Source organism: Numida meleagris, chromosome 10, assembly GCF_002078875.1.
Source record: "Numida meleagris isolate 19003 breed g44 Domestic line chromosome 10, NumMel1.0, whole genome shotgun sequence".
Classification (NCBI taxonomy): Eukaryota; Metazoa; Chordata; class Aves; order Galliformes; family Numididae; genus Numida; species Numida meleagris.
The window spans coordinates 2,132,121-2,151,895 of NC_034418.1; the positions used below are offsets into that span (position 1 = coordinate 2,132,121).

Below are 19,775 nucleotides of genomic sequence, written 5' to 3' on the forward strand. Positions count from 1 at the left end.
TGCTTTTGTTCTGATTTAGTTGGGGTGATGCGTACGGTATTTGCTGAAAGATGAAGCGCTTCCCTAGCTTTGCTGCACAGTCCGTCTGATCTCTGCACAGACTGTGGTGAGGGTACGTCTGTCACTGGATTTGCATTGGAGCTAAGGAACCTGGAGCTGACTGTGAATCTTAAACACGGGACCACGAGCCTGCTAACTTGGGAATCAAGTTTTTGGAAGTTGCTTCTAACTTCTGTTGTCAGCTCGTGCTCCCAAGTAGAGTTATTCCTGGTTTCATTGCAGGGATGTGCTGCTTCCCAGGTAAACTGCAGTCCACTGCACCAGAAGCACCAAAGGGCTAACTTCTTGCTGGCCTTTCAGCCAGATGGTCATTGAAAGCTGCTCGGTTCCAGGATAGGAAGGTAGGAAGCAGCTGGTTTCATACCTGACACTCCCCACACTCACACTGCAGGAAGCTTTGCTTTCGGTTGCTTGGTCCATGGTATTGCTGGGTAAAGCTCCACATGCTGGGGTGGGTGAGGGGGTATTTCAGGAACGAAGAAAACAAAGTACACAGCCAGGCTTGGCGTGTAATAAAGAACTGGCAGTAAGTAATGGGATCAGAAGAGGGTCTTGAGAAATCTCTCGTCCCCTTGCTCGAAACTGTTTATTAGTTGTGGGATCTTTTAAACTGGATCAATAAATTAGAGTAAAGCTGTAGGTTAGAGCTGAAGATGTTGTAGAACCTTTGCCAAAACAAATTTCTCCTGGAAGCTAAAAATACCCTGAGCAGGAGGGAGGCCGCGCACCAGCGCTCCCAGCTCCTGCCCTGTTCATCCTGGCTGTGGTGCAGCACAACACCTCTGTGGAGGGGGGGGGGTCTTGGGTGGCTTCTCAGCGTGTCAGCAGCACTCCCCTCCTGTAAGTGGTCTGTCCCTTACACGCTGACACTGAATGAAAAGCAGCAGCCCACCGTTTGCCACTGAGCAGCCACCGGCGACACGTTGAATGGGAAAATTAATTCTTGCAGCGTGTTCTAGTCTCCAGAACAGTCCCTTGCCAGGGCTTCAGCCTTTCAAGATGAAAAATTGCGCTGCCAAATGCACGGATCTCTGTCGCTTCAAATCAGCAGCAGGAGCTCGTTTGAATCCTTTAGGAACCTGGTTGTTAGTCAAATCCAGCTGCTTAGTGAGAAGGGTGGTGAGCCACCCATGCTGTTCTAAGCGAGCAAACTGGAAGACTTGATTATGGAACAGTCTCCTGGCACAAGTCTCAGGCTTTCTGCCACCTGCTGTACTTGTTCTCACTGTTTCCAGCTCTTCTTTTGCTCTTTATGTTCAAAATCCTAATGCTTGCTTAGTAACACTTCTGTAGTCCATTCAGTGATGAGAGAGTGCCTGCAATCAGAAAGCAGCTTTCTCATCAGCCTCATTTCCAGGGCTGTGCAGCGGGCACTTCCAGTCCCAGCTCTGTTTTGCTCTTGGCAGCCCATCTGCAGTGCTTGTCAGTCCCTGGGTCACAGTCCCGACCTCTGCTGTGGCTGATTTCCTCCAACAACAAGCTTGTCATTTATTTTCCGGTAAAAACAGCTTTTATCTTTGCCAAATGTGAAATCTGCGTCCAGGAAGCTGAAGTGATACACCGAAGTTTGCAGTTGCATGTTGAAATAGAGCGGCCCTTGGCTGGCACGCAGCAGCAAGTTGACATAAGCACAGTGCCCAGCTGAACCCACACCAAAAAATCATTGGCCAGCAGTCTGTGCTGGGAAGGGTCAGTCCTCCGGGGCTGTTGCGTAGTATCCAGTTCTCAGGAAGGGGAGGGGAGTTATTTACAGCCTGTTAAGCCATTTGTCAAGCACAGAATAACCTCTAAAATCACACGACTAGAACTGTACGTTTGTTTCTGGAGGCTCGTGAAAATCTGCTTGGAGGGCACCGTGCCTCAGGCCGTGTACTGCCAGTTGGGTTTAAGCCATCGTGCTCTGGGGCATTCAGCGCCTGCTTGGAATTCAGCCCTGCACCGAAGCTGCTTAAAGGTATCTGGCTTCCCCACGGGGTCCCTTTGCTGCCTGAGAAGCGTGCTGCAGCAGTGCCCTGCTGGATCTGTGCCCTCACCAGGGAGCTGTGTACCAGGGATTTTCCATGACCTAATTCGGGTTCCGGTTTGGAGTTTGAGAACAAACAAAACAGTGGGAACTGACAGCTGGCAACGGGTTACTTCACGTTACCCACGCTTTCTCCAAGTCCCAGGGATTGCTGTTCACCTTGGTTCATCCTAATGCACGGCATACCTGGTGTCAGCACTTATTTTTGTGCCTTTGTGACTGCAGAAATCATTCCTTCAGCCAGGTATCCAGTTAAGCTGCACTGAATTGCTTCCGTTTCCAGTCCTGTCGACAACCAGATCCTGAGAAATGTGTTGTGAAGCACTGGAATAACGCAGCACTCCGGTCACAAAAGCTGCTGTCCCCTGCATCAGACAGAGGCTTCCTGCTGCAGCGATGTGCTGGAGCCACGCGTGCACGGTGTTCTCAGCTGCTCACACTGTCCCATGTTAGTCACTTACCTGCTATTCTCCGTTCTGTTGGCTTTTTTTTTTCCAATGCTGACTGCAAATTTGGCTTTCAAAGTTGCTTCATCTCCGACTCCTGCGGCAGAAGGGTGTTTCCCTGCACAATGGGCTTGATAACTGCCTTGCTCAAGTAGGGGCTGGTATGCCCTCTAGTGTATTATTTATTATTAAAAAGCAGAAAGCTTCAGAAGGCACAATCTTCTGGTAGGCTGTTCCAAGACCTACCAAACTCTCGTAGACTGACAATGCAGAAGAATACGCTGTTTCTTTTTGTTCATTAACTTACTCCCAGCTTTGGCTAGGTGACTGTACTGTGAGTAGCTGTGGTGCCTGTAACCTTTATTTTGAAACTACCCAAACACTTGTGAGTTTTCTTTTGAAAACTCCCATTACTTGTCTTTTTTCTACTGTAGCGGCTCAGAGTAAGGACTTTCCTCCCCACAAAAGCTGTTGCTCGGAAAGGTAGCAGAGTGCTTCAGAAATTAACCTACATTAGTAATTCACAGAGTTCTGTGTTTTTTGCAGCATCTGTTTCTAGGTTCATCCCTTTATCTTTGTAAGCAGCTTAAAACAGCAAAAGAACATTAAAAGAGAGCAGGAAAGTGTCTGCAGCACACAGGGAAACAAGTCAGAGAACAAACAAGATCACGTTGATCTCCCAAGCCTACGTGCTTCCTAATCCGTTTCATAGTCATGAAGTCATGCCCCAAGTACTTGCTGCCTGTGCCAACAGAACTTGCCTTACTTTGAGCTTGCTGGTGCCCTGCTGCTAGGTCTTACACAACCCCCCTTGTCACAGTGACATTATGCCTGGAACCAGATAGCAGATTCTGAGCAGCTCACCCTCTCCAGACTGAAAGGAGGAAATGAATGTGCATACACTTCCCAGCTTGTTGCAAGCCCAAGGCCTCTGTTGGCTGGCTTGGATGACCTGAAAGTACACCTGTGTTTCTCCTGAGTGCAGAAAGGTTTTAGGCAAGTGCGTGCATGCCAGGGCCAAGCCTACAGCACGTGTTTGCTGTCCAGCTGGCCATCCTCCTTTGATACCTGCTACCTGGAAAGATCTGAGCATCCTATTTCCAGTGACAGAAACCACACTGGAGCCTAGTAGACTGCAGGGCAAAGCTAGAATTCGACAAGAGGACGTGCTGCTGGCAATCCTCCTGCTGTGGCCGATGAGCCAAAAGAGGTGAGTTGGCAAGCTGGTAGTTCCTGCTACCAGCCCAACCTCTCCTGGTCTGAGACTGCAGCCAGAGCACTTTCAGATCTGAAGCATGGAGCTGTTCAAGTATATGCACAGGCAGAGAAGAACATAGGAGCAGGTCTCTTCTTTCATCTGCTGCTTAACTTGTAAACTCACAGCAGCAGGGGCTCCATCTGGGTCTGTCTGCACTGCATTTAGCATAATGAAGTCCTGCTCCTGTTTCAGTGCCAAGGCCAGGCTGCCAGTGCCAGCAGCTTTATAGCCTCACTTTCTTCCTTCGCTATTCCACAGAGCTGTACAGCTGGAAAAACCTCTTATTTCCCTGGGCAGCTCCTTTATTTCTGCCACTACAAAAGGTGAACACAGTTCAATTCCAGAAAATATCCTGGGTATTTTGTAACAGAACTTGCTCAACTACAGTTTGAAGCAGTTAACTGACCTCTTTTTTTAAAAAACAAAAACAAAAACAACAAAACAAAACACTCGTTAGCTTGGGGCCATGCACGCTTGTAAATTTCACCCTGCCAGATGAGAGACTCATCCCACACATCTCATTTCCACAGGAGAACAGCAGGGAAGCCGACACAGCAGCTGTCAATTGCATGGGGACGGCACCCTCTGTGTACTAATAAAAGCAGCTAAGAGTGCATGTTACAGCCAAGTCAGGAGGAGACATGATTTCCATTTACAGTCAGTAAAAAAAGTCACCTGGGCTCCCCAAGTAGGGTACAGTTCACATACAGCGTGATCAAGTCAGCATCAGGAAGGTTGGCCTGGGCCCAGGCAGGCCCAGCTGAGCTCTTGGACAGAACCCTGCCCAAAGCCACCACTGCTATTTTCTGTGTGGCAATGGTCACTGCGCCATCACTCATAATAGACAAATGAAAAATCCCAAAATCCTCTTCTGCTCGGGTGCTTTTTCAGGCGTGCCAGGCTGCGATGATTGATGTATTTCACAAACTTCATAGTTTCTTTGTCTCTGTACACCAGGGCCAAGCAGTTGTCCTCCGGATTCACGGTCAACAGCTAGAAGAGATGAGAGTAAGGGAGAAAGTTAGTTTCAAAAACACGTCCTTTGTAACATTCTTAGGAAGAAAAACAGCTTAAAAACTAGTGAGAAGAAAGGGCTGCTAATAGCAAGTGAGATAGATATCTAATAACCTGATTTCTTAGATGGCAAGGTTCGTTTGAAGAGATTCTGGACTTCTTAATGGTGTGACTGTTCAGCAGCCTTGTTAGTGCTCAACTGGATGTGACACCTTTCCTTGGAAAAGTGTGATCTCTGCTACAGCCTTGTGCCCACTGGGGTCAGTGATCGCTCACCTCTTGGAGCCGAATGCAGAGCTGTGCCCCCAGGAGCTACAGTCAGGCAGGAAGCTTGAGGGTAGGCACAAGGCTCCAGTGCAACACCTTCATCTTGAGATTGCGTTAGCATTATGACAAAGTGTAATCATGTCTCTCCACCCTAAACAATTAACTTTTATCTAATTTGCAGTTAGCAGCCAAGCTCCTTACCTCTTCATCTTCACCTTTAGCAATGTAGGAAGTAAAGCCACCATACTCTGGATCCCAGTCTTAAAAGAGGAAAGAGAGATTCTTAGAAAGTTGAACACTGTCCAGATTCCATACAGCCCTCCTGTTTGAGATGCAGCACTATCCCCAGTTCACCTCCTGCTGGTCTGTCTTTTTCCCTTTACATTCAGAATTGACTTGAAGGGAATGTACCAGGTTTGCCTTTTACCACAGACAGGCCATTTAAGGTAGCTTGGCTTTCTGCTCCCCCCAGTTTTGCCTTAGCAGATAGCAAACTTCCAGTATAATTACAATCACGTGCCAGGTGGTTTCAGCTATGAGTTCTCGGCTCATCTAGTCAAACATGTTTGTGTTTATATTTTTGTTTTTGCCATTATCTAACTAGCAATCAACCTAAAATGCCTAGACACGCCTAACGTAACTTCAAGAAACTCTAGGCTTTGTGAACTGGGGGCAGTGATGGTTTTGATGAGAAAGGAGGCAAAATGGAACGCTTTCAGCAGGAATTTTGGCCACCTGCCTTTCCACCGTGCCCAAAGCCACCACCCAGCAGAACAAAGACACTGGGGCCCCATCCTTTCCCTCTGCCCCAGGTAAACCACACGCCACCTCCTGGCTGCAACACAACGCTCAGGCAAGGCCACAATCCCAAATCTTTGTGTAAGGACCACAGGAGTGAAGATGAGGATGAAATCTTTCTCTTGTGTGCTTACCTTCACAGCCACAGTAGAAGAGCAGGTCGAGAGCAAATTCGGTTGCTTGATTGTCGTGGACTAGAGTATAGTGCCCGGTGGTCCAGCGCCGCAGCTCTCCTGCACACGTCGGGGTACTTGAACCTACAGAAGGGAGCAGATTATCTCAGCAGCCAGGGAAAACCATGAGGATGTGCAGTAGCTGACTCCCGCTAAGCTCGAGCCACGTGTGGGGGAAGCCCCCGTGCTGTTCACACCACTGTGAAGCTGTCCTTGCTGGCCCCAGCAGAAGGAAGAACAAGTCAAACAGATCTTGTGTTAACTTCTTTTCTAGAAGGGGCTCTAAATCATGTTCTTTGAACAGTGTGGGGCGGGAGATGGACAGATGCAAGATTTGCTTTCTGAGAGCTCCAGAGGCAATGTGCTTTGATCCAGCCAGTTCTTCCTTTTATTTTGTTCCCCCTCCTTTGGGATTTACAGTAGAGCTCTAACCTTCAAAAGCCTGCAACCTGTCTGCTCTGAAAGCACACAAACTACCCGGTGCTTCAGGGAGAAAAAGCAGTGCTCTGAACTCTCATGCAGGTACATCAGAATTTGAGAATGTCTTCATTTTCTCATGGCTCCGATCAGTTTTCAATCCATGCAGCCTCAAACTATGACCTCCTCATATGTGAGTTTAAAATTACTCAGGAAGTATGGCAAGAGGAGAGGCAAAATGACTAGCTGTGGAAATAAAAGAAAAACAAAGTCTTTGTACAAAATAATTTTCAGCAAGACTTGGGTTTTAAATTACCTTTTCTTCTAATGTCTAATAACTTGGAAGATGAGCATTTTCAAGAAAACTGATATGCTTGTACCTTGTGCTCACTGCAGTACAAGATGAAATCCTAGTTCCATGAAAATCTCTGGGTCTGCTGCCAACAACCTTAACGCCAGGATCCTGCTCAAGTCCTTTCACATTGCTGCTGCCCTACTTACCATTCTGTGTCTCACTGTCTTGTGCCTCAGAGATGTTGTCAGGCTGGTCTGGCTGACGGGTACTGCTATCAGCATGCTGTTCAGTCTCTTCCTCCTCACTTTTTGAACTGCTGTGCCCAGCACTGTCTGATGCTCTTCCTTCCCCAACATCCTCGTCCTCATCGGAGGGGGCCAAGAAGTGCAGCTTTAGGCCAGTGAAGTTGGAAAGCAGTAAAAACAGGGCCTCTGAGCGTAAGAACTGCAGGAAGTTCTTCAGGATGTCAGGGAGGCTGTCTTCCTCTGCTGTCTCATAGAGTCTGAAAGACAGCAGATAGCAGCAGCAGAGAACTGACAAGAACCACATTTGTGGGGACAGCACTGGTCAGTGCAGCCTCGTGGCAGTTCCTGCTTGGTGTGATCAATGGAACAGGAGTGTCATTTCCTACCTTTTATTGGGAGGCCCCCGACTGCTCCACTGGATGTCTTTGTTCTCCAAAGCTTCACACAGAAGTAGAAATTTCTCTTTCTAGGAGAGAAAGATAGTGCCGAAACATTAACACTTAGCCCCCAGGTCTCCCGCGGTGCACTGCAAGCAGCCATCCTGCACTCTCGTGTAAGGCACTCTCAACATTTTCTTTAACTTGCCTGTCTCCTAAGGACTGGTGAATAGAAGGGCATAGTCTGGGTAGGCACTGAATTTTTAATGCCAGTGACCTTATAGGTATGAATTGCTACTTGATTGTTGGCTGAGTAAGAATGCAATTTCACTGAGATATGGATGCTCAGTAAACCAGGGGTAAATCAGCCCTGAGAAACAGCCATTCAAGTAAGCCAAAAATCACTGTGAGTCATTTGTTTCACATACAGGTTGAGTTCCCCTAAGCTGTGAGAGCTTAGGGGACACGTAAGGACACTCTGGTCATCACAGGAAGGACGATGTGTTTCCATCCTTCTGCTTTGCTTCCAACAGGAAACGAGAATGATGAAGCAAAGCTTATGGGTTTTGATGTATCCCTGCACAGCAGTGTACAGGCAGGCAGTGGTGACCCATCCGCAGAAACAAAGAATGGGTGAGGCTGGAAGGGACTTTGGGAGGCCACACGAAGACACTACAAGCCCTGCGACCGCACTGGATGGAAGTGCAGGGCTCACCTTAAGAAAATCCTTCAGGAGAATTTCTGATCGCTCCTCAAATTCCTCCTGGATTTGAGCTTGGGAGTCCATCTCCAAATAAACTAGATTGACCCACTCATACAAGATTTCATGCTGGAAAGGAAATGGATTTGAACACTGAATTTGCAAAAGTGAAAACAATTCCCCAGTTCCTCTTTCCCAGCTGCCCACAGGGCTAGATTCCACTCCCACACTCCATTCATTTCTTTTTTTTTTTTTTTAATTGCACCGAGAGCACTTGCTGCCCTCTCTGCACTACTGTTGTCATGCACAGTGGACAGACTAAAAAAAAAAAAAAAGATATATAAGAGGGAAACTAGCTACAAATTTATGGACAGGAATCAAAAAGGAGAATTGGATAAGCTAAAGATTAAAGCATCCCCAACCACTGACGTATCCCAAGCAGGTAATTGAGGGACATGAAAGAAATGGAGATGCAGTTCAGCAGAGGCTGGCTACTCACATCATAAGGGATGTGTGGGCTCCTGGGCAAGGGAGCTTCGACGTAGCGTGCAGGTCGCTCTATTGGTGGGCCATGAAACCAGCCACTCACTGACAAGCGGCACTTCTCCTCTGACAGAATCTCTGACACCTGGAACAACATTGAGCAGCATTTTACACCTAACATGCAAGGAGTAGCTGTAATCAGCTACACAGACTCATCCCTTATGAGAACCTACTGCTTGCAGAGGGGAGGCAGCCAAGAGCTACAAGAAGCTGGATTATTCTATGTTCATTGAGAGAGGGCTAAAACAAATGTTGATGCTCAAGTCCCTTGCAGATCTCCAAAATCCCAGTCTGACCTTTTATTCTATGCTCCCAGCAAAATCCGCTTCCTGCCTCTGACAGGCTTGAGCAAAGATTGAGTCGTTTTGTCATAGAAATAACATTCAATTTTCTACCACTGGTTCTGTTGAAGAACTGGGAAGCACAGGTTGCAAAAATTAGCTGGCACAGGTTAATCTGGAAATGCAGAAAACATTATGAGCATGTAGGCCAAAGCAGGCTACACTGGTCTGATTTTTGTCTTCTACTTTTTGAAAAGTGCTGCAATACAAGCCACAGGGAAGGGCAGCTGTCTGATGCCTTTGGCTCTGGATACATTCTGCCTCTCAGACAAAGAGCTCATCTTTTATCCTGGCATTTATCCTGGTCTGTGGAAATCCACAGTGTTAAAATATTTCATTAAATTGTGCACTGACATAAATTGGGCTACCCTGAACTATTTCAGATTGCAGGGTGTTGTACTGTAATGGTAGGGTGAAGAGAGAGACATCCCCTTATAACTGGTTGCTAGCCACCAACCGTTGTTAAGTTTTGAAGTGCATGTAGCAGCTCACTCCTTGCATGACTCTGAGGTGTTCTAGGCTACTGGGAATGGCTGCAGTATCCTAAATCACTTGGGAAATGGAAACGAGAGAAATGCCTGTCACTGGGAGCTCCTGGATGTGCATACATCCTCAGCAAACGTCCAAAGCTTTATCTGGGATCTGCTGAAGACACGTACACCACGAAGGCCAACACCTGAAGATGTGCTAAGAAGTAATGACTGAACGCTCCTCGTCCAGCGTCGGACAGGGATTTGCAGCTGGCACGCGCCATGGAGGCTTTGCATTGGTCTGACATAGGCCCCAGCTGCAGTTCTTAGGGCATGATCTGGATAGTTTGTTTCACAGCAGCCCCAGTTAAGCTAGCTGCGTTTCTTGCCCGCATTACCAGTGTCAGTGTGAGACTGTCACAAGGCTAATGTGGATTTTTCTGTTAAGATTAAATCACTACCTGAAAACAACTAGGGCAGTGACAAAACACTGTTTATGTTAATTAGTCGTAAGACATCAATAACAGAAAAGCAAAACACTAAGCAAGCTAGCTTATAGCCTGACCTACATCACTGCACTCACTGCTCTTCCCTTCCAGCCTTCTTTTCTTTGGCACTGTTTGTACAGTCCGTGGTATTCTCAAGTACACAGGAGCTTCAGATTTCAGCCAGGCATTTTTATCATGCTGTTCCACAGATAATTCATTCTGTTTCCAGCCATCTTCCTGGTAAATGCCACAGAGTGCTACTTAAGCATACCAGCTTTTCTACCGTAGGGTTCTGGACTACATCTGTGGTGGCATGGCCACATCTGCACAGCCCCCTGTTGGCAAGGTGATGTGCTGAGGAGCACTCCTGGAGCAAATTAATGGCATCTGCATGAAAAATGTGATCTAGTTTAAAACAAGTAAGCAAACAAAACACAGTGGGTTGCCAGTGTAACAACAAAAAATAGAAATGGATTATTTTTCCCCAAGATGATGGAGCTAGGCTGACTAAAGTTTAAAGTTGGCTTTGCCAGCTCCTGTTCTCCCTAAAGTCACTAGCTTTTAATGCACAGCACTTAGCATGAGTATCTATTCTGACTGCCCATGCTTCTCCCTTCCCCTTTTCTCCACCCCATCAGCGCTGTAATAACACACAGAACAAACAGCCACAACGACAAGAATCAAAAACTGGAAAGAAAAAGGCAGCTCCTTGCCTGGTGGAAAGAGACTGGAGACACTTCAAAGAAAACCAGCGTGTTCCACGAAGGCATCAATGACTTGATGATTTGTTGTGGCTGAAAGTGTTCTGAGGAAGAAGAAAACATACTCCGGTTTAGATTTGAACTGGAACTCACTAGCAGCTGACGGTTCTCTCTGACTTCATGACACTGACTGGTAGGACACTTCAGTGTAAGGGATGGAGCTCAGGGCTTGATGAGCAATCAGTGGACTTCTGTTGCTGGAAAGGGAACTTATCTCTGTCACTTTTAAGTCCCAAGCACAGTTACTGGCATCACTTCTATCCTGCCTTCTTGGAAAAAAAGGATTCCCCTCTTCACTGCTCTCTCCTTTTCCCCTGCTGTCACCCACTGGCCTTGTCTGCAAAGACTTACAACGCCTCTGCAAGGCGCAAATTTTATCTATACATCAGCTTCCCTGAACTAAAAAAATACTCTTTATAGAATTGCTGCAAGGTGTGCACAAGATTCATCTCATTCAGCCACCCGAAGCCGAGCTCTTACCATCTGTGCTAAACAGGTCCAGTGTCCCCCCATCGCCTTTCTCCCAGGGTGGCACGAGGTACAGGATGAAAGCAATTCTCCGACCTTCCAGCTCATCGTCATGGCACAGCAGTACATCTGCAAGCACACGCATTTTGCTAAAAGCTTTTCTAAGTATATGTATGATTAATTTCAGTGGTTGCTACCCAGCTTTCTCTCTGTGAGAGTACAAGAAAGAACATGCTGAAAGGTAGAAGCGCAGTTCTTGGGAAGCGCAGTACTAACACAGCAAGGTTAATTTCTGTGGGATTTCACTTAATTAGCCCACTGTGAAGATGTGGAGTTACAATTCCCGTCACCCACCCCAGCAGCTGTCATTGGGTACAGTGGACATTCCTGGATTAACCAAGGTCCATTCTGTGATACACAGCTGCCCTGTGCGACGTTTGTGCTGCAACAGAGGGAAGGGAAATCCCTGAGTACAGAGCAACAGTTGGTTGTGCAGAAGACTTAAAAACAGTACAAGCATTCCCTGCCTGCCATGGCAACGTGCATGCAAGGGGTGAGATAGCCCGGGCTGAGCACCCCACAGGGCAGGGGTCACAACAGCCCTGGGCTCTGCTGCAGCTGCCAGCAGCATGACCACAGCAACAGCTTTTCTGGCAGGGAAGAGTCAGGGGGCATTAAGGACAGGTTGTGCCCCAGCAGGTGCATGGCACAGCCTCAAAGGGCAGCGGGCATGGCCCCGAGCTCCAAAGCTCAGGGAACGCTGAGACACCACTCTCAGACTTCGGGTTCAGGTGGTGCTGCGTGAAGCCGGGAGGCCAGCGGGCGGACTGACCGGTGCTCTCGTACTTGGCGCAGGAGATGTCGATGGAGGGCTCCAACTCGATGCGGGTGACAGCCTCCAGCCATGCTCGCAGGGCCCCGCTCAGCGCCCGCCTGGGGAGCGAAGCACAGGGTGAGGTGGGCCAAGGGCACACTGCCCCACGGACCCCGCGGCCTTACCTCAGCGCGCTGACATGGGGCTCTGGTCTGGCCCCCAGCTCCTCGGACTGTGGTGGCGTGGGGAGAGATGGAGAAAAACAGTGAGGGAGGCGGTGAGGGAGACCTCACGGCTCTCTGCAAACCCTGACATGAGGTGGTGGTGAGGGGGAGTCTGCCTCTGCTGCCAGGTGACAGCAATAGGGCGACAGTGATGGCCTCACGCTGTGCCAGGGGAGGGCCACGCTGGGTAGTGGGAACATTTCTGCTCTGATGGAGCGGTGAGGCACTGGCACAGCTGCCCGGGCAAGTGGAGGAGTCACCGTGCCCGGGGGGTGTCCAAGAACCGTGGGGATGTAGCTCTGAGGGACGTGGGCAGTGGGCATGGCGGGGGTGGGCTGGGGTCGGAGGTGACAATCTGAGAGGTTTTTTTCCCGCTTGTGATGATTCTGTAGCTCTATGGAGCTCAGCCCCGCTCCGAGCTCAGCCCCGCTCCCAGCCCAGCCCGGCCCACCTGCCGCAGGGACAGCAGGTCGTTCCGCCGCTCTCGGAAGCCCAGGCACAGCAGTTCGTCACCCAAAGCCGCCGCGAAGGCCGGGCTGGCCAGGAGGCCGCGCAGCACGCCATGACGGAACGGGGCCTGCTCCACCGCCACGGCCTCTGCGAGGACAAAGCCGGCGGTCAGCGAGCGGCGCAGAACCGGGCTGAGAACCGCGAGGCTCGGGGGCCCGTACCGTGTCGGAGCGGCTCCCCGCCGGCCCAAGCCGCTGCCGCCCGCTCCCGCAGCGCCGCGTCCCCAAGGGCGGCACAGAGCTCGGCGGCAACCTCCCGCCGCCCGCGCTTCTCCCCGCCACGGCCGCCCGCCGTGCCGCGCCGCTTCGCTCCCATGCTCCCGCTCCCCACTGGACTACGGCTCCCAGCGGCCCCTGCGGGAGGCCCCCGCTGAGCCAATCGGAGAGCAGGAGGAGGGCGGGGCGAGGCACACAGAGCCCCGCGGTTGGTCAGGCGGGACGCTGCTAGGGGACGGGTCGGCGCGTCTCGATGGTGGGCGCCGCCGGAAGTGGGAGGCGGGTGCTTCCGGCAGAGCGGAGGCAGCGCGGCCCGCCGGGAGTTGCATGGCGGATAGCGTTCCCGCTGCCTCCCGCCATGTCCGTGGTACCGCCCAACCGCTCGCAGACCGGCTGGCCCCGCGGGGTGAACCAGTTCGGGAACAAGTACATCCAGCAGACCAAGCCTCTGACGCTGGAGAGGACCATCAACCTGTGAGGGCCGCGGCGGGCGGTGGGGCTGCGGCCGGCAGAGGGGGCCGGGAGGCACCGCCTGAAGCACTGCGCGGTGGTCGCAGCTTGCGGGGAGGGGTGGGGTTCGCGACGCGTAGATAGCCCAGAACGGTTGTGTTGGGAAGGGCTTCACAGCCCTCCAGCCCCACCTCCTGTCGTGGGCTGGCTGCCCCCCCCGCCCCAGCTCAGGCTGCCCAGGGCCTCATCCGTGGCCTCGGGCACCTCCAGGGATGGGGCACCCACAGCTCTGGGTAGCAGTGCCGGCGCCACACCGCCCTCTGAGTAAAGAATTGCCCCTTTTTTAGTTTTAAATTGCTACCCCTTGTTTTATCATTGTCTGCATGTGTAAAAAATCACTCTCCCTCTGGACCCGCTCCAACAGCTCCACATCCTTATTGTGCTGGGGGCCCCAGACGTGGATGCAGCACTCCAGATGGGGTCTCATGAGAGCAGAGTAGAAGGGGACAATCCCCTCCCTCACCCTGATGTCACTCCTCTGTTGATGCAGCCCAGGATACCACTGGCCTTCTGGGCTGTGAGTGCACATTGCTGGCTCCCCAGTTTTCATCTACCAGAACCCCAAGTCCTTCTCTGCAGGGCTGCTCTCAGTGAAGGCTTAAAGGGATGAGAGAAAGCTGGCACACTGCAGCTGGGCTGCAACTAGATGCTCTTTAAGGTCCCACTTGAACCACTCTCTGACTCCATAGGTCAGTGGTGCACCTGACTCGAGGGTGTGACCCCAAAGCACCAAATTTACTGAGCAGCGGCAGAGTTGGGACTCACGGGTGCTTCTCTGTGAGCTACCTGCAGGCCTCCCCTGTCCATACAGCAAGAGGAACAGGCTCCTGCTGGCTTTGAGCACCCTATGTGTAGCCAGCAGCACAGTACTGCAGTTAGGAAACTCGTTTTGGCTCTCTTGTGGATGTGGGGATGGGCTCTGACAAGGAAGTGACTTGTGATATCAGGTGTTTGTTACTTGTATTTGCCTGTTGCCCTGTGTGCCCTCTAGGACTGCCTGATTTCTTTCTTAAGGTTTCCTTTTTTCACAATTTTTTCTCTCTCCACTCCATTCCTGTTGCCTGGAGAAATCCCTTGTGTGCACGCTGCCTTGGTTCTGGAGGTGGAGGTCCTGCACCTGAGCCAACAGGGGGATCTCCAAGCAATTCCTGCACTAGCCTATCAGCTCTGCATGTAGACACTCAGCATTTCCTTGTAATAACCTGGTTCTCAGGCTCTTCATTGCTCCTGCAGAAACAAAAGCTGTCCTGCACAGTCTCCTCCCTTCCCAGTGGAGCTTTCTCTCCCTTTTCTCCATGCTGTGGAGTCAAAGCAGGTGGCGGCAGAGTAGCACTTGCTGCATGTGCTTTAGGGTGTTTTTGCCTACTTCTGAATTGGCACCATGGCAGTGTGTCCCGCCAGCATGACTTCCTGCCCTCGTGTATCATCATGCAGACCTTGGTGTGGCATGGGTGCGCAGTGCAGCGTGTAACCCAGAACTTGTAGTCCATCGCGGTGAGCGAGTTACTGCTCCCTTGAAGATGGAAGGCTCAGCCACAGAGTGAACGCTGTGTGCTAGAGATTTAAATCTAGCTTTCTTGTTATTTAGTAACTTTTAAAATTTTCCTTTATAGGTATCCTCTCACCAATTACACATTTGGCACAAAGGAACCCCTTTATGAGAAAGACAGTTCAGTGGCTGCTCGGTTCCAACGCATGAGAGAAGAGTTTGACAAAATCGGCATGAGGCGAACGGTGGAAGGGGTTCTGATAGTGCACGAGCACCGGCTGCCCCACGTCTTGTTACTGCAGCTGGGTACGACTTTCTTCAAGCTGTAAGTGTCTGCTTCTTGAAAGCACCTTCTTAGTCCAACCAGAAAATCACAGAGCTCTCTGAATGCGCATATCAGAAAGTAAAATGTTGCCAGCTTTGCTAGATGTTTTTAATGGGATTCATTTGTTCCAAGAGCATAGTTTGTGAGAACTGTTTTTAAAATGATGAAATTTTCCTCTCAAATGTATTTATCTGACTCTGCTCATGAGTACTGGGGAGTTTGGTTTTAAACCTGCTGGAAATCTTTGTTGCAGTGCATCGCCCTGATAGATTCCTGTTGAAAACCCTGCCAGTAGTCAGAGTTTGGTCTTAGGTTGTGGAAACTGTTGTGCTTAAATACACTTTTGCTGTGGCTGCAAAAATGGTGAAGCACAAATGCAGTAAGTGCAAAATGGTATCAATTTACAAACTGCTAGGTAGGCTGGGTACAACAAGAAGGACAGGCATCTGAATTTGTGAGGAAAGTGCTTCAATTAGTCTAGTATTATCACAATTCGATGAAGTTTTAGTTTTGGACATATGATTATAGTGGTGGTGGTGGTTGTTTCCTTATTTTAAAATGGTTAGACTTGAGACAAGTTATTCTCCTTGTGTTCTTGGTTGTATGTTTTTAACATTTGCAGTGTTTGGTCTTAGGTGGGGGGAAAAAATATCTTTATACCCAGATTCTTTCTTGACCTCCTGATTTGGGGCACGTATGTGGACTAAATAGGCAAGGCTCTGAAACCTTTGCAAACAATTGTGGCAAAAATGTACCATCAGTTTTTTCATCAACCTTGTGTTAAATGCAGGATGGTTCCCCACTTGTATTTTATGCTTCCTTTACATTTCAGTAAGTGCTGCTTTTGAGATTAGAACAATTACAGCTGGTGTTTGCAAACCCTTCTTCAACTTCAGTGCTTTTATATTATTGTTAAGACTTTACCTTTCAAGTGTCCCAGTCATATGTATACTGTTATGCTTTGTACTACTGAAGTTATTTATTATTATTGGTTTGTTCTGCTTTGTTTTGTTTTTTTAAGGGACACATAGCAGGCATTTGAGATGGTCTTGGTGAAAGCTACCCTACTGTCTTCAGATTTGGCAAAGTTAGATTTGGAACTTCAGATGCAAGAGCCTTGAGTGAATTTGTAGCTCTGTGCCTGGAAACCTGTCCAAACTTACCTGTGAAAGTCTGTGAATATTGTAAAGCATAACTCTAGCTTTAATCATTGATTATTTTAACAGACCTGGTGGTGAACTCAATCCAGGAGAAGATGAGGTAGAGGGGCTCAAACGCTTAATGACAGAGGTCTGTTTTCTTTTGTTACGTTGCAATACTGGAATGTTGTGGAATGTTGAATTATGCTAGAGTTAGTAGAATAGCCAAAGAACTGCAGTAGTCTCCTCATCACTCTTCATTTTGATGCTTTTGTGTTTGACTGTAAAATGTCCTCAGGTTGCTAACAACTAAAGTAAAACAGTAAGTTCTCATTTATCCTCCTCATGAGAGTGTGACCCAGTGGTCCATCTTCCCCCCAAGTCCTGCGTTCGTGTGCAATTTTACGTTTGGCTGGCTTCAGGCAAGCAAGTGTTGAGATGCACAGTAGGATGTGTTGCTGTGCACAACGTGAGGATGAGGACTTGTTTTTGAACCAGTTTTCTCAACACACTTAATAACTTCATCAAAATGAATGCTGCCAGGTAGTGTCACACTGCATTTCGTTCTTCCCATTGGTCTTATAGCATTCAGTTCGGCTGAATGTGGCGTGGAATTCAAAATATTTTCTCGTGTCCTTGTCCTGTCAGGTGAGGATTTTATGAAAAAAAAAAAAAAAAAAGCCACTTTATAAAACCAAACGAACGTTAAAAAAATTATTCCAGAATAGCTCTGAACTACATCATTTCTACAGTTTTGCTTGGAGTATTTAGAGTTTTGACTGTAGCTGTTTTTGGTAGATACTGGGCCGTCAGGATGGTGTCCAGCAGGACTGGGTGATTGATGACTGCATTGGTAACTGGTGGAGACCAAACTTTGAACCTCCACAGGTGAGTACTTACGTTGACTTTCATTTTCTTAAATACAGCTTGTTCTTCCAAAAGCCTCCAAGGAGTCAGCTGAGCTTTTGGAGCCCCTGCTGCATGAGCCATTAGTTTTTTGGTTTTTTTCTTAACCTATTTAGTCTTCTTTCTGTGGCTGAGGACAAACTACAAAGTTTTTCTTCTGGAAACTCCCTCTGCATACTTACGCCTGTCCTGATGGATGAGAAACCACTGTATGTAATAGTTCCCTGCCCTGTGCTGAGCATGGCACACTGTTTAAATTCCTGTTTTAGCCACGATGGAAACTTAAGCGCTGGTGCATATGTAACACATGCCCTATGAATAGTCCCCTCTATTTCTAAATGCTGAGAACACTTGCTCAGTTTGCTCTTATGCATGTCTGTCTTCCCAGGTTGATTTAACTGATAATGAGCGCTAGTACCTACAGCATTTTCAAAGCTCTGTTCATATTTTTACTTCCAGTATCCCTATATCCCGGCTCATATTACTAAACCAAAAGAGCACAAGAAGCTTTTTTTAGTCCAGCTTCAAGAAAAGGGTAAGTGTTTCTTTGCAGCAGAGGATTTTATTTACAAAACTACAAATGCCTGTATTTCATGCAAGGAAATGTGATTGCAAGTTTGTTTTCATATTCTTGTAGTTTATTTGCTTATGGTTAATTATTAAAAAAATAAATGTTGATACCGATTTTGAAGCTGGGTGGTTGTTTGAACACAGGTTCTTAGTAAGCTCCCATTCCTGCTCCTGCATCATGTGCACAGCCCTGCAATTAAGTTTGAAAGGAATAAACCTACTCTAGTAGTGTAGTGCTACTTGTAGTGATGTTGCTTTGAGGTCTGCTGGGAGTACCTTGGCTGAATGCTTGGTGATATTTTTCATTTAATACTAACCAACTTGTATTTATTGGTAGCTTTGTTTGCAGTCCCCAAAAATTACAAGCTGGTAGCTGCACCGTTGTTTGAGCTCTATGACAATGCACCAGGATACGGACCCATTATTTCCAGCCTTCCTCAGCTTTTGAGCAGGTATACTGTGTTTGCTTGTACTGTGGTTCTGGGAGCCTGGGCACTAAGACAAGGCTAGGGGCTGCTTAAACAAACTGTGACGGTCATGCAGCTGTCCCAGAGAGCTTAGAGTCCGTCTCAGACAAGATGTGATGGATGCATCATGTCAGGTGAAGAGCTGAGGGACATGAGGACTCCTCAGATGGTGTGAACAGTTCCCTTCACTCTGCTCTGCCTAAAGGCAGCAGATGAGTTCTCCTGAGTGCCTGTAAAACATTGGCTGTTATGCAGCCAGATTCCACTTGGGTAGCAGTGCAACTGATGCATCCAAAGGAAGGACATCAGGGAGATGGATGCTTACTTTTTCCATGGGAATATGTATGCAGTGCTCTTATGTTTGCAGTGAAACACGGATGACAAGAACTGGCTCTTCAGTTAAACATGTCTATTACCCTTAGAGTGCATAAGGTTGGCTCTGATATCAGAAATGCTGTAAGAGTTGCCGGTGGGTCACATAAATCTCACCGGCATGTTCATCAGAAATGGAGGTTTCTTAAGAGATGAAATGTTGGCTGTTGTTTCTTTTGCAGCCTTAAGAGACTGATGTGCAATGCTAGTCTAGTGTTAGCTGTTTAAAAATACTGCTGCTTGTTACACTAAATCTGTCTTAAAAAAAAAAAAATCACATTTGCTGTGTCAGGTGGAGGCTTATCGGGAATAAAAACAAAATGTTTGCTTGTTCACATTCCAAAATGTCAGTTAAATAAACTGAATAGAATTCTCTAACTTGGTATAACCCTTCTAATTTTAGGTTCAACTTTATTTACAACTGAGTTCCCATATACCTGGAGTCTGATAGAAGAAGCCGTCTCTGTGAGCACAGCTTTATGATGTAGAAAAAAGAATGTGTGACTCAAGGATTTCTTTTTTGTTCTTTTCCTGAAGGCCACTAAGTTTCTATTGTATGAATAGAGAAATGAATCTCAACTGTTTAGGTAGCGGGATGGCAATGCGGTATCGGTGATTTAATCACTTTTCATTGTAATACTCACCAATTTTTTTTTGTACAACATTAAACAAAATGGAACCGACTGGTCTTTTTTGTGGATTTTATTTCTCCTTTAGTTGCCTTCTAGTTTGAAAGTAGAACTTCTAAACTTCTTGTTTCCTTCAGAAATACACAAAAGATTTGAAAGCAAGAGGAGGATCCGAGTCGCTCAGGGAGGTGCTGCAGTCCCTGTCCCTGGAGCTGCTGGAGAACTGTGGGGATGTGGCACTGAGGGACGTGGGCAGCGTTGGTGGCAGGTGCACGGTTGGGCTAGATGATCTCAGAGGACTTTTCCAACGTCACTGATTGTAGATGTGTTTACTTAATGTAGCTACAGGACTGAACGTGGGTCATGCTAAGTGTTTTACCAATACCGTGTGGTATGGGTGGTAGCAGCTCCAGGCATGGGGACTCCCCCCTCCCTGGGCAGCGGTGCCAGTGCCGCGCCGC

General features: G+C 48.2%; 2 protein-coding genes across 3 annotated transcripts; one reads left to right on the top strand and one right to left on the bottom strand.

The window, feature by feature from the left end:
* On the bottom strand, positions 4,069-13,036 carry OGFOD1 (2-oxoglutarate and iron dependent oxygenase domain containing 1). Of its 2 annotated transcripts, XM_021407973.1 has the most exons (13): positions 12,854-13,034; positions 12,634-12,779; positions 12,144-12,190; positions 11,977-12,077; positions 11,157-11,273; positions 10,629-10,720; positions 8,573-8,701; positions 8,089-8,202; positions 7,383-7,462; positions 6,958-7,253; positions 6,001-6,123; positions 5,270-5,328; positions 4,069-4,780 (listed from the first exon to the last, which is right to left on the bottom strand). In XM_021407973.1, exons 1-13 carry the CDS (start codon positions 13,005-13,007, stop codon positions 4,619-4,621), a joined length of 1,620 nt encoding a protein of 539 aa, XP_021263648.1. In that variant the 5' UTR covers positions 13,008-13,034; the 3' UTR covers positions 4,069-4,618. The 2 variants fall into 2 exon arrangements, with proteins under 2 accessions (XP_021263648.1, XP_021263649.1); XM_021407974.1 differs by lacking the exons at positions 4,069-4,780; positions 5,270-5,328 and having other exon boundaries at positions 6,007-6,702; positions 12,854-13,036.
* Positions 13,177-19,368, top strand: NUDT21 (nudix hydrolase 21). The gene is made up of 7 exons (XM_021407975.1): positions 13,177-13,381; positions 15,031-15,231; positions 16,458-16,521; positions 17,169-17,258; positions 17,736-17,811; positions 18,184-18,298; positions 19,089-19,368. The coding sequence occupies exons 1-7, from the start codon at positions 13,266-13,268 to the stop codon at positions 19,108-19,110; spliced, it is 684 nt and encodes a 227-aa protein (XP_021263650.1). The 5' UTR covers positions 13,177-13,265; the 3' UTR covers positions 19,111-19,368.